We start from the raw sequence: 13,581 nt of genomic DNA, 5'->3' as shown, positions 1-13,581 counted from the left end.
TGCTAAATCAGAGCCTAAAACACAATTGATTTGGACATCAAAGGCACTTCTGGAAAACCCCATCACTGTATGATCAGACATCTGTATACTGTTCCAATTCATGAGAGTTTAAATAAATGTGTGAACAACACCAATAACTGCAAGCATTCAGTGAAAGGATGGAGAGTATGCACAAACTAGCAGTGTAAACAGCATGAACGGGTTTTCACACATTGTCCAATAGTCGTGAATGTGCCAAAGTCAAAGATTTTTAGCTCTAGGTCTAGAACAAGGATGAGGGACCTGCGGCCCTCAGACACCATGATCCATGGATATGGATGAAGGCGGATGTTAAGTCCAACAATATCTAGGACAGGGCATCCAATTTTTCATACTAAGTGGGTCGCAAGAGTACTTCAACATTGGAACCTGTGGGTCATACATTGCCTTGTCATGCAGGCAGGGGGAAGGCCAAAATTTGACACACACACTCCCAGCTTTTGTGCTGCCTTCCAAAAGCCAAATAACTGGCCTTTGGAAGGAGGAGTGGGGTTCTGGCAGCATTCTGGAGCCCTCCCACATCCTTCCCAAAGCTGGGAAAGCGCTAACTAGGCTTTGGAAAGGAGTTGGAGGGACTCTAGGACCCTGTCATGACCCTCACACTGCCTTCCTAAAGCCCAGTGGCTCACATATCCATCTTTGGGTAGGCAAAATGAAGGCTTGGCAGGGGGCATCAAATGTTGTCGAGGGCCAGCTAAAAAGGTCTCCACGGCCGCTCATTGGACCGCCCTGGTCTAGAGGGCCACAGGTTCCTCAACCATGCTCTGGAATGTTCTGAAGATGTTCAGTGTAGGAGCAGGGTTTTCCATGTGTGTTCTGACACACAGACCACAAATATTATCCTTATTGATGTTGTCAGTTTGTACAGAGTCTCCACACACCTTCATTTGAGTTTGCAGCTTTCAGGGCTTATGTTCGCTTTACACTAATCCCAAACTTTAGATTTCCTACCTGCTACAAAATAAATAAATAATAGTAATAATTGTGCTAATCTACATTTCCTAAGTAATTTATTTAAAAAATGGCACAGAGATTCTGAAATACTATTATCTCCTTGTAGTCAGTAACATAAAAAATACATTTTTAACTCACACAGGACCAATCTAGAAAAAGTTGGTCTCGTTTAGGTGTAACTAACTCTCCCTACATTGGGAGCAATGCAAGAAAGACATACTTCTGCAGTTCCGTGGTTTTTATAAAGTACATGTCTATGAAATTATATCAAAAGGCTAAAATATCTAACACTTCCTGTCTGACCACAGCTAATCCACAATGTGGTCCTTAAAATTTACAGTTTGTAAAGATATATCTATACGGTACATTCATTTACATTCTTATTATGATATATGCTGTTGCTTTCCTTGCCAATCAAGGACATTTCTCATGGTCCATTAGCACAATGTCTGCCCTTAAATTTACTTCCTCCCTATCTTATTATGTGCATTTATGCATTAAAGAAGAAGATTAATTCCAATTAGATGCCAGTTTCATCTCACAGTTAAAATGTATTTCTGAACAGCATGAGCTATCAGCTCCTTCATTATGTATATGTATGTATATATATATATTATATATATACACATATATATAAAACACAACAATGCTCTCATTGGTTTCACCCCAGTATCAGTGCCATTCTTTTTAAGAGAAAACCTAAAATCATTGTTGGCATTCTTTGCCTGTGCTATTTTCATCTCCATCCTCTTCCCTAACGTCATCACCTCCATTTTATTGGCATAACATTTATAGCTCATATAGAACCAGGTTAGGGATGGAAAAGCTGAACACAACCCAATTAGCATTTTAATTCCGAGTTTCTATTTCTACAGCAAAACGACTAAACCCTTTCATTACATTTCTCAATTCTGAAAATACACCTTTAAAAAAAATCACCAAAATGAAAATGTGCCTTCCTTGATCCCCTACTCCACCCCACACACCATTTTATGCATTTTTCTTTGCTGTGAATATCTTGCATCTCTATGATAAAATTAAAGCAATCCTGGTTGATTACAGTAGCTTGCTCTCCCTTTTAAAATTTACAAATCCAATTAAATGGCTATTATTGTAAAGCTATACAAAGCATACAGTCGAGGTTCTGTTTTAATTATATGCCCTATATCCTCCTGATTAGCTGAGATACATCTACTGCATTGGAACTGTGCTCTCTTATGCCCATTTTGATAAATATTCAACATAAAATCAGAATTTAGGTTTACTGAATCAATAATTATGCCATCGTCTCCTATAAAAGAAATGGATATCACAATATAGATCTGAGATGGAAAGATTAATGTAGGTTTAGTAACAGAACTAGTGTTGCTATATATGAAACATAATTTATTTAGTATACATTCTACTGTCAAAAATTAATCTTACAGCAAAGATGGTTGAACAGGTTTGATACCCATGCTACATACCAAGAAAACCAAAAGGTTACATAAATAATGCAAAATTAAATTACTAATGGATATTAGAAGCAGATTGACAGACAAAATGATTGTTCTAAAAACACTTCTGAGTCATTTTGTCCTTACCTGCAGGCATGAACCATTACTGCATGCAGTGACTGCTCCATTTCCTAGCACAGACTTGAAGCAGCATCACATCTCTCACACAGAATGTGACTAATTCATAGGTTTGCAATTCCTAAGCTATTAGCAAAGGACACTCCCTTTCAACCTAACATACTGCTTTTAACAGAATTTATTTTCTCCTAGCCTAAATTCAAGTACAATCCTATTTTTAAGTGACATTATCTGATATATGCATGTGTATGTATGTATGTATGTACATTTGTCTGTGTGTGTGTGTGTGTGTGTGTGTGTGTGTGTTTGTGTGTGCGTGCAACATCTCTCAATCTAGATTTAAAAATCAAGATGCTTTCATGGGTGGAAACACACACGGAAACACACACACACACACTGCAGCAACAGTATAAACACGTATGTACCAGACGATGTATTATGGATTTGCATGCTGCACAGATTAGCCCTCATTTTTTAAAAAAACATGAAATAATAAGCATTTGCCACTGTCGCAAAGCTTAACCAGCAACAGATTCAATTAATAGATTACAATGGCAAGCATGCAATACATCAACACAATTGGCACACTGGACAGGAAAAATACCCTATACTGCGTCTTAGCATTACTACACCATTAATTGTTCATGCAGGAGATGTAGCTGTACCTTTCTGAAGAGGACGACTTCTCAGAGTTAACTGACATCAGCAGCTCAATCTTCTGCTTGATTTCTGGAAAAATCAGAAAATATTCACAACCAAAGACTGCCTGCCCTTGTTTTCCAATGCCTTATTCGAGAGAGATCTTTCCCCCTAATAATCCCCTTTGTTCCAAATGAAGCCACAAGATTCACTGTACTTCTGCGGAGGCAGATTCTATGGTGCTATAAAAGAAAAAGCTCCAGAGGCATCAGGCCTTGCTAAACTATGCACATGACTGTTTATGAAAGCAGGAAGTACCATTTCTTTTACACAGAGGGGTGTTTCCTCTTTTGAGGTTGAACAGACATTTACCAGATGATTCTGAGAACAGACTGCATGCAGAGGCACATTCCAGCTACTACGAAAAATCCAACAAATGGTTTATTGAGATACACAGCGAGACAGCAAGAAATCTTTTTGTTGAAATATGTCATCGCTTCAAGAGATTCCAGGTTGGGGGAGGGGGACTGAATCGCTGTCACAAGGAAGGTGTTTACATGTTAATATATGGATTGGATATATGAGCAGTATTAAATAACCTGCATTTCCAGATTTATAGGGCACCAAATCATGAAAGTAAAAAGAAATATTTTCTCCCTTCTGAAGCTTCCCCCTTCTAATGCTCTCAACCAACAAACAGCAACACCCTCAGACCTGGGCTGGCATATTATATTTCCCCAAGCTGAAATTGTCTGAGAACACCAACTAGATGTTAAAAGGATAATCAATTTTACTCTCTTTTCTGGGAAGGGTGGGGAAGGGAACTGCCATACCATCTGTGAATTCCATATCAAAATCAAAGCTTATACATTTTTTAATGTTTTCAAATGTTCTATTTTCTAAGCGGTTTCTCATTAGTTTTATGTCAACTGTATGAAAATTGCAGCATTGAACTACACACTTAATATGTATGAAATATGCTTCAAATGTTAACAGTTTTCTTGCAAAACATACTGAAACATTCAGCAACATCTCAATATGCTAGATACCTATAAAAACAACAATAACTAAAAATGAATTTCGGCGAAGAAGAGAACCAGTCTTTGTGCCAACTGTGGCCACACTGAGACCATACATTTATTGCAGTATGATACCGCTTTGAACAGTCATGGCATGTCCCAAATAATTCTGGAAGTTGTATTTTGTAACTGGGGTGAGAGCTGTTAAGAGACCTACAGAGCTGCGATTCCCAGAGTTCCTTGCAAAGAGCGATTGTTTATTAAAACCCCTCTAGGACTTGAACTCTGTGATTGGAATAGGGGTCTCCTAACAGCTCTAAGAGGACGCAGGTGGCGCTGTGGTCTAAACCACAGAGCCTAGGGCTTCCCGATCGGAAGGTCAGCAGTTCGAATCCCCACAAAGGGGTGAGTTTCCGTTGCTCGATCCCTGCTCCTGCCAACCTACAGTTCAAAAGCACGTCAAAGTGCAAGTAGGTAAATAGGTACCACTCCGGCGGGAAGGTAAACGGTGTTTCTGTGTGCTGCTCTGGTTCGCCAGAAGAGGCTTAGTCATGCTGGCCACATGACCCGGAAGCTGTACGCCGGCTCCCTCGGCCAGTAAAGCGAGATGAGCACTGCAACCCCAGAGTCGTCCGCAACTGGACCTAATGGTCGGGGGTCCCTTTACTTTTACCTTTAACAGCTCTATGCACACTTAAACTACAGCTCCCAGAATTATTTGGGGAAACCCATGACTGTTTAAAGAGCTTTAAATGGATGGTATGATTGTGGCCTATGTTAAGCACATAAGTTTGACATGGCACAATTCTTCTTTACTTTTAAAATGGAAGCCTGAGGGAGGACAATTGGGATTAGGACTCTAGGGCTCGGGGTCTATTATTTTCTCCTGTGTGGTAGTCCCAACAAATAATCACACACACACACACCCTCTGCAACCCTGAAGTTACTTAGCCTAGGAGGGAACGCTACTGGTGCCACTGGAAGCATCACTCCCACGGGGCAGGGGAATCTATTAGGATGGGAGTTTTCAAGCCACTCCTGATTCCCCCCAAAGCCCCTTTTCTAAAAGTTAAAAACATTCATACAGTAACCTATCTGTTTAAGGTAAGATTCAGTTTGGACCAAAGATGGGGAATAAATGACTAGGTAGCAACAGTTCTAAAGAAAATTTAAGAAATCTAGTAGGCACCAACTAATTGTTGATGTGCAAAAGTTCAAAGACATTTTAGATTACATTCAAAGAAGTACTGTTCCGAAGATTCAGCAAAAAGCACTGTTCAACTCAACAGTTATCAAGCCTCATTCTGAGTACAGTGGTACCTTGGTTTATGAACTTAATCCGTTCTGGAAGTCCGTTCTTAAACCAAAGCCTTCTTAAACCGAGGTGTGCTTTCCCATAGCAGCAGGGGACTCAATTTACAAATGGAACACACTTAACAGGAAGCGAAACATGTTCTTATTCCAAGGCAATATTCACAAACCAAAACACCTTCCAGGTTTGCAGCGTTCTTAATCCAAGTAGTTCATAAACTAAACTGTTCTTAAACCAAGGTACCACTGTACTGTGTTCACTTTCAAGTGCTACATTTAAAATGATAGGCAGCTGGAAAACACTAATAGAAAAGCTACACATAAGGGTTTAGCTTCATTCCACTCAAGGAAAAGTTGAATGAATGAAGTCTGCTGATCCAAGGGGGGGGGAGGAATTCTGTCTGCTCAAAAATATTTAAGAAGGTGAAATGAGGGAGAAATAAAGTGGTAATAATAATTTATTCCATTCAGTAAAAGACAGGAAAATACCCTTTACATTTCAAATTTTTAGGGCAACTAAAAATAGAATCATAGAATTCAAAGGGACCATGAGAATCATCTAGTCCAAACCCCTGCAATGCATAAACATAAACCACGACCCTGAGATTAAGAATCTCATGCTCTACGGATTGAGCTATCCCAGCAGTCTAGAAACCATGGAAATTATCAGAAATTATCGAAAGTCTTGTTAGGAATGCTTTTGTATTGGATAACCTGGCTTAGAGCAGAGAATATGACTGAGTGATTTATTCGTTTTGTTCCAGCTCTTTGGGCAATATCTAACAGTAGTCATACTCGGAGTAGATCTACTGATTTCAGCGCTGGTTATCACCCTCTAATCCTTGGATTAAGAAAGCAAAATGGAGAGAATGTGTGAACAAAGCAGAAGAACTTGGAAAAGAACGGTTACAAATATGTAGCCATTCCTTCACTCACATAGATCAGGGATGCACAAAAGGTAGATCTGGATCTATTGGTGATTAGCAGTAGATCAGAAAGGCCTTCTGAGCAGCCAATTGTTTAACCATGGCAGCAACAAAATGGCCTTTCCCTTTAAATTAAGAATGCTGAAATAAAGAAGGCAACAAGGAACGGACTTTTCTGAGGTAGGACTGTGAGCTCAGTTCTGGTACCCAAAACAAATTCCTGATCTCAGCAGCTGCTCATTGGTACCCTGTTCTTTAATTTATTTTGTGCCTCGGCCCAGTTGATGGCTCCTGAGGGTTTAACACCACACAAAGCAGGTCCTGGAAGTCTGCCCTCCCCTAATCTATGAACTGCTGTTCAAAGGTGGATTTCTAACCTAATAAAGGTACGAGCATAAGGAGACCCCATTGGATCAGATCAAGGGCCCAGCTAGTCGAGCATTCTGTTCACACAGTAGCCAATCAGAAGTTTGTGGGAAGACTATAAGCAGGTCCTGTTTAAAAGCATTTTCCCCACTAGTGATTCCCAGAAACTGGCATTTAGCACCATAATGCCTCCAACAGCCGAGACAGAATATAGCCATCGTAACTAGAAGTGTCTGATAGGCTCACCCTCTTTTAAAGCCATCCAGGTTAGTGGACCTAAGTTCATGTTATGGGAATGAATTTCATACTTTTGCTATGTACTGTGTGAAGAAACTTTGCCTCTTCCGAACCAGAAATAAGCTTTATTGGATGGCCTCAGGTTCTAGTTTTACGAAAAAGGGAGAAAATACATCTCCCTATCCACTTTCTTCACAGCATGCATAATCTTACACCTCTACCATGTTATTTGCCTTTTTTCTATTAGAAAACAACCCAAATGTTTTCAATTTTACTCACAAGAAAGTTGTTCCACTACAATTTAGGTTGCCCTTTTCTGAACTCTGCCCAACTTTACAATGTCCTTTATGAGATGAGACATTCCCAAGAGTGGTCTTAACATGGATTTTTTATCACAGCACTATTATATTGGCAGGTCTATCTTCAATCGCTTTCCTAATGATCCCTTACATGGAATTCACCTTTTTCACAGCTGTTCCAACTACATTGAGCTATCCACTATGATCCCAAGGTCCTGTTTCTGGTCAGTCACTCCCAGTTCAGACCCCACGAGTGTATATGTGAAATGAGGATCTTCACCACACACACAGACAGTGTGTGCAACCCTTTACAGTTGTTTACACTGAATCTCATTTGTCATTTTACTGCCCATTTACCTCCTCACAATCTCTTTTTCTTTCAACAACCTTTAACAATTTGGGGGGATCATAAAACCTGGCAACCTCATCACTCATCCCTAACTCTAGATCATTACTGATCATATCATCTAAACACCCCCAGAGCAACACTTAACTACTGTAGAACAAGTAATACCTATAACCTGCTCCTTAGTCACAGCATACATGTATACTGGAAACATACAAAGGCATTTTATTTACCTAGTAGTAACATGCATATAAAAACCAGTCTCAAGATCAAGGTAGAACAATCTAACAGTAGGAGAACCAAGAAAGAAAGACTGGTAACATATCTGACTTTCTCTTAGTTTTCAGAGATAGGTTGAAAAGGTTTTAGGATGCATTTAAAAAATAAAAAAGAAGAAAGCATTGTGGTAGGTATCTTAAAGAGTAGGGGAGAAATTCACACTTCCTGAAACAACTCTAACTGCAGCTATCATTCAAGGGAACACCAAAATAAGTCAATGTCTTATGTACCCTTTGAGTGGTTGAACTCAAGTTGTTACTTTACAAGCTACTACCTTCTGCAATGATTATTTGAATCCATTAAATACTGAACTAAAATATGTTATATGGTTTGATATACAGTGTGACTGCTTTTTAAGAGTCCAGATACAGAATGAGATAAATGAATATATATTGTAGATTATGAATACTCTACAAATTGTACTATTTAAGATAACAGGAATGTCAGTGAATAGCAGAAAATATTTTGAAAGTGGTTGATTCTTATACAAAATGCTGATGGAAGCTATTTTTTAAGCATAATCTAAGACTACAAAGCCATACTCATAATATATAACTGAGGGTTTTGCAGCATGCTCAGAGTTGAGATGGGTCCTCTTAGGAGACAGGTTGTGCCATTTATCCCAGCACCGGCCGGCAGGAGGCAGAACCCTGAGAATGAAGTATCACAGAACACATATTGTTGCTCACCCATAATGCTCTTTAGAAGAGCAACCCACTCCAAGAAGCTGCCTGCATGTCTGGCACAGGGGACAGCCAAAAAGTTATCATGAGGGCTAAGTGTCACTTAGCTGGTGTCCTGAATAATTCCTGAATAACAAATCTGGTGTAGATTTTTAATTCACATACAGTCCAATTGTAAAACTGGATACCCAGATGAGTTTAATGGTAAAGGTAAAGGGACCCCTGACCATTAGGTCCAGTCGTGACTGACTCTGGGGTTGCGGCGCTCATGTCGCTTTATTGGCTGAGGGAGCCGGCGTACAGCTTCTGGGTCATGTGGCCAGCATGACAAAGCTGCTTCTGGTGAACCAGAGCAGCGCACGGAAACGCCGTTTACCTTCCCGCCAGAGCGGTACCTATTTATCTACTTGCACTTTGATGTGCTTTCGAACTGCTAGGTTGGCAGGAGCAGGGACTGAGCAATGGGAGCTCACCCCGTTGCGGGGATTCGAACTGCCAACCTTCTGATCGGCAAGTCCTAGGCTCTGTGGTTTAACCCACAGCGCCACCTGCGTCCCAAGTACTTGCTCCTAAATAAGCAACCACAAAGAAAAAGCCTAAATCTCTGAACAGTAGCATTGACTATGGTAGATTATTTGCAGGTTGTCTGCAAATATTAAGTCTACTTTATACAAATGCCCTGCTCATGGGCTTCCCATAGGTTGGCTACTGTGAAGGTAGGACTAAGGCTCTTGATTTGTTGCTCTCATCATTCTCAAGAATGAATCAACCATGGTGGCTAGGGTTGATAGCAGCTGGAGTCTATTATCATCTGGAGGGTCTCTGGTCTGATCAGCAACATGATTCTTATGTTCCTAATCAGCAAGCTCCCTTAAATTAGAAACAGGTTGATCGGGATCCTGTACATATGGACTCTGAAGAAAAGCCCACTGATTTAACAGCGTTTATTCCAATGTAACTCTGCATAGGTATCAGAAGACACAAGGAAACCTGGTTTATAGAAGTACAACCCCTGCCCAAAACACCACAATGAGCACTGAAAACACTCAGTGGACATGAAATACTGACAGACATAAACTTGAGTAGCAGCATTCTACACAGCAACATTTTGCTGCAGATTCACTTTTTTAATGTAAAGTCATTGTTCTGGCCTTTTGTACAGCAATTATATGGCTTTTAATAAAATTCAAATACAAAAATATATGTACATTTTCTGGTACAAACCAAACTCTGCATATGAAGTTGTGGGTTTGGCTTTTGCTTCTACCCAATTTTATTGCTGCATGCCATACTGTAGTGGAATTAGGATTTCCAGCAGGCTATTAGAAAATAATGACTGATAACCATGCCTGGACCTGTTTTGCAGCTTCTGTTTATACATGAGACCACAAATAAAACAGGAAATGGCCACAGAAAGCTCCTGACAGCATTAGTAAGTAAGTAGTAAGTACTTTACCTAAAGATATATATATTAAACATTAAACAGGAAAAAAAACGTTCCTATTCTCCACTCTGGAGGGGGAAAAAAAAACAAGTTACAAGAAGAACACATAAACAACCTCCAGAAATAAAACATTTCTATTCTTGCAGGCTTTGGATAATTAAAACTGTACAGACATTGTTTATTCCTATGGTATGTATTTATTGTTTTTATATTGTAAACCACCCTGTGTTCCTTGGATGAAGGGCAGTATAGAAATTTAATAAATTAATTAATAAATACTATTTAGATAAACAAATAGGAAATATCTGACAATGTCAATGTTTTATTGGAAGCAGATGTTTGTTTAGATTACAAGCCTGGCTCCTACAAAATTATTCATTTGAATTAACTACAAAAAGCGGCAACACATGCTGCCTTAATACGACACTGAAATGTCATAAAAGTTTGAGACATTTTTCCATGCAGAAAAACTAATTTGCCCTTCACCTCCCAAGAGCTTTGGGTTGCATCGTGCCTCTGCCTCTCTGGTTTAGCTTCTCTAGTAAGCAGACCAAAAACTGTAACTGGAGCAAACCCACAGGGCACTTTGTATAGTCCTTGTTATTCCTCTTAAGCAATCGATTATGCATAGTTAACCCAACAGAATGTCTAAGAAGTAAAAAAAAAAACCTGTGTATATTGAGTTCATAATTATATCATCTCATTATAGACTTCCTGATCTTAGCTACCCTTTTTAATTAAAACTCTTTTTTTAATAGCAAGAAAATGCCAGAGGAAAATTTGCAGCTAGTGTTTTGGTGGTTCAGCTAGATATGAGGTAGCAGTTGCTTGGAGTCGCAAACAATTTGCATGGTTCACCTAAAACTCTTTAAAAACTCATCTATTTAATTCTCACCTCACCTCTCCAATTGGAATCAGCACAATCACAACCATAATAACCCTAATAAAAAGGTAAAGGTAAAGGGACCCCTGACCATTAGGTCCAGCAGTGACCGACTCTGGGGTTACGGCGCTCATCTCGCTTTACTGGCCGAGGGAGCCGGCGTACAGCTTCCGGGTCATGTGGCCAGCATGACTAGGCCGCTTTTGGCGAACCAGAGCAGCGCAAGGAAACGCCGTTTACCTTCCTGCCGGAGCGGTACCTATTTATCTACTTGCACTTTGACGTGCTTTCGAACTGCAAGGTGGGCAGGAGCAGGGACTGAGCAACGGGAGCTCACCCCGTTGCGGGGATTCGAACTGCCAACCTTCTGATCAGCAAGTCCTAGGCTTTGTGGTTTAACCCACAGCACCACCCGTGTCCCAATAACCCTAGTGGTGCAGCAATAAAACTGCTTGCATGTTTGCAAAGCTAAGCAGTGTTTGGCTTGGTTTCAAATTGGATGGGGGTCTGTGTGTTGAAATTCCTGCATTGCAGGGGGTTGGTCTACATGACCCTTGGGGTCCCTTCCAACTCTACAATTCTATGATTCATGTTTACCTGGAAATACCACAATTTAATAGGCTTCAAACCCAGGTGAGTATGCTTAGAATTTAAGGGTATTCAATTTTGGCTAGATAATAGCCCACAGCTCCAAAAGAATTGCCAGGAAATTAGAAAGTTAAAACTTCAAAATAAGCATTTAGCAAATTATCAAGATCATGATTTTTTTTAAAAATAAAAAAATTATACCCCATACATATCACACCCATAAGTTTCTTACATCCTTAACAGTTTCAACAATTCTGCAATAAGATCTGAAAATAAGGACTTATCCGTAAGGAAAAGGTGATGGTGACTCGTTTTTTGTAAGGTGCTCTTTATGGTTCTGTAACACATTCAAACATTCAGCTAAAACAATCTGAAGAGAACTCTGACCTATAAAATAGAAGGGGCACTGATATTTAAGAAACAGATACAGAAAAATAAAGAAGGAAATAACATGTTGGAAAGAAGCGTTCCAACTTCCAAAAAGGTATATCCTGAAGCAATATGGAAGCGACTGCTTTTACTAAAAGCATTTATCATTAGATAAGATCCACACGTTTTTGGAGTTAGCAAAGGTAGAAATAAGAAGAGGTTAGTCTGTCACAATCATGCTCATTTCCTTACTGAAGCACCTTAAAAATGGATGAGGAAAATAATGCTAGTTATGGAGCTCTTGGGTAAAATTGAGATCTATTGGTAAGTCAAACACTTGGGTACAGAAAACAATTCAAAAAAGTTTGTGATAAGAACAATGTTGCGAAGCACAAGTTAAATCTAAGAAGACTATGCTGAGAATGAATAGGTAGAGAGCACAAGGCCATATGGATAAGGCTGCTCATGTGAACGAATTGTGGCTTCTTTCAGAATAAAATTCAGGTGATGCATGCAGGGAAATGAGACAGAACACAATGCTTGCATTAACATTGGTTGGCCTAGCCCCTATGTGTTCTCATTTCTCCTTCAAGCAGAATGAAGACCCAAGAGAAATTATTACTGGTTTCCAAGACTATGGCTGCATTCCTAAACAAACTTACTTGGGAGTAACACAATGAAAAAAGTAGGGTTTACTTATGGGGACATAGGCTGTCACGTTCATGTCATATAATAAAACAGGGTGGTCCAACCTCACATGGCCTTTTTTTGGTAGCCCCAGACATGGCAGGGAACAGGAAATAGTGGTTCCTGGGATGGTGGTGGCATTGGGAAGGAGGCATCAAGGCTCTGACAGGGTCCCAGAGTCCTCTCAACTCTTTCCCAAAGGCTACTTAGCACTTTTCCAGCTTTAGAAAGGAGGTAGGAGAGCTCTAGGATCCTTTCAGAACCCTCACATCTCTTTCCCAGTGTCACCACCATCCCAGGAACCACTTCCTGTTCCCTGCCCTTCAAAATGGAACAATACCATATAGACATAACCAAGATAGAAGACAAAGCATTGATCTCAAGGTCTGGATCCACATTACAGACTCTTGCATTTGCAAGCTGGTGCAAAAGCTAATGATGCTCATGAAGTCCAATGTATGGAACACCACACTGTAAGTCCCTTGTTTATAATGCAGCTCCATGCAACATGGCACTGGGGTGCATTAAAAAAAAAATTGTTTGATTTACTGTTTGTTTTTATTTGTATAGTTGCACTGTTTCACTGCTTGCTCCCCTGAGCTACTTTAGGAGGAAGGGTTGGGAAAGCAATTCAATGCAAAAATAAATAAAAATAATATTGGGAAGATCTACCCTTAACATGACGGGACGCGGGTGGCGCTGTGGGTAAAACCTCAGTGCCTAGGACTTGCTGATTGCATGGTCGGCGGTTCGAATCCCCGTGGCGGGGTGAGCTCCCGTCTTTCGGTCCCAGCTCCTGCCCACCTAGCAGTTCGAAAGCACCCCTAAGTGCAAGTAGATAAATAGGTACCGCTTTATAGCGGGAAGGTAAACGGCGTTTCCGTGTGCTGCGCTGGTGCCGGCTCGCCAGAGCAGCTTCGTCACGCTGGCCACGTGAC

The 13,581-nt window shown here is 40.2% G+C and overlaps 1 protein-coding gene across 7 annotated transcripts in view; it reads right to left on the bottom strand.

Annotated features, from left to right (window-relative positions):
• SRPK2 (SRSF protein kinase 2) overlaps positions 1–13,581 on the bottom strand; it is a 93,579-nt gene that overhangs the window by 50,276 nt on the left and 29,722 nt on the right. For 4 of the 7 annotated variants that reach the window (XM_081878485.1, XM_081878480.1, XM_081878482.1 and 1 more), the window contains exon 2: positions 3,233–3,296. The exons of the other annotated variants lie outside the window; for them this stretch is intronic. In XM_081878485.1, the coding sequence (XP_081734611.1) occupies positions 3,233–3,270 (38 nt within the window). In that variant the 5' untranslated portion in view covers positions 3,271–3,296. The remainder of the gene's footprint in view (positions 1–3,232; positions 3,297–13,581) is intronic. 7 annotated transcript variants of the gene reach the window in all.

The sequence above is a fragment of the Podarcis erhardii genome (genome assembly GCF_964252035.2).
Source record: "Podarcis erhardii genome assembly, chromosome: 10".
NCBI classification, from domain to species: Eukaryota; Metazoa; Chordata; class Lepidosauria; order Squamata; family Lacertidae; genus Podarcis; species Podarcis erhardii.
The sequence above is the reverse complement of the archived record's forward strand: the minus strand, read 5'-3'. Positions and strand labels throughout refer to the sequence as shown.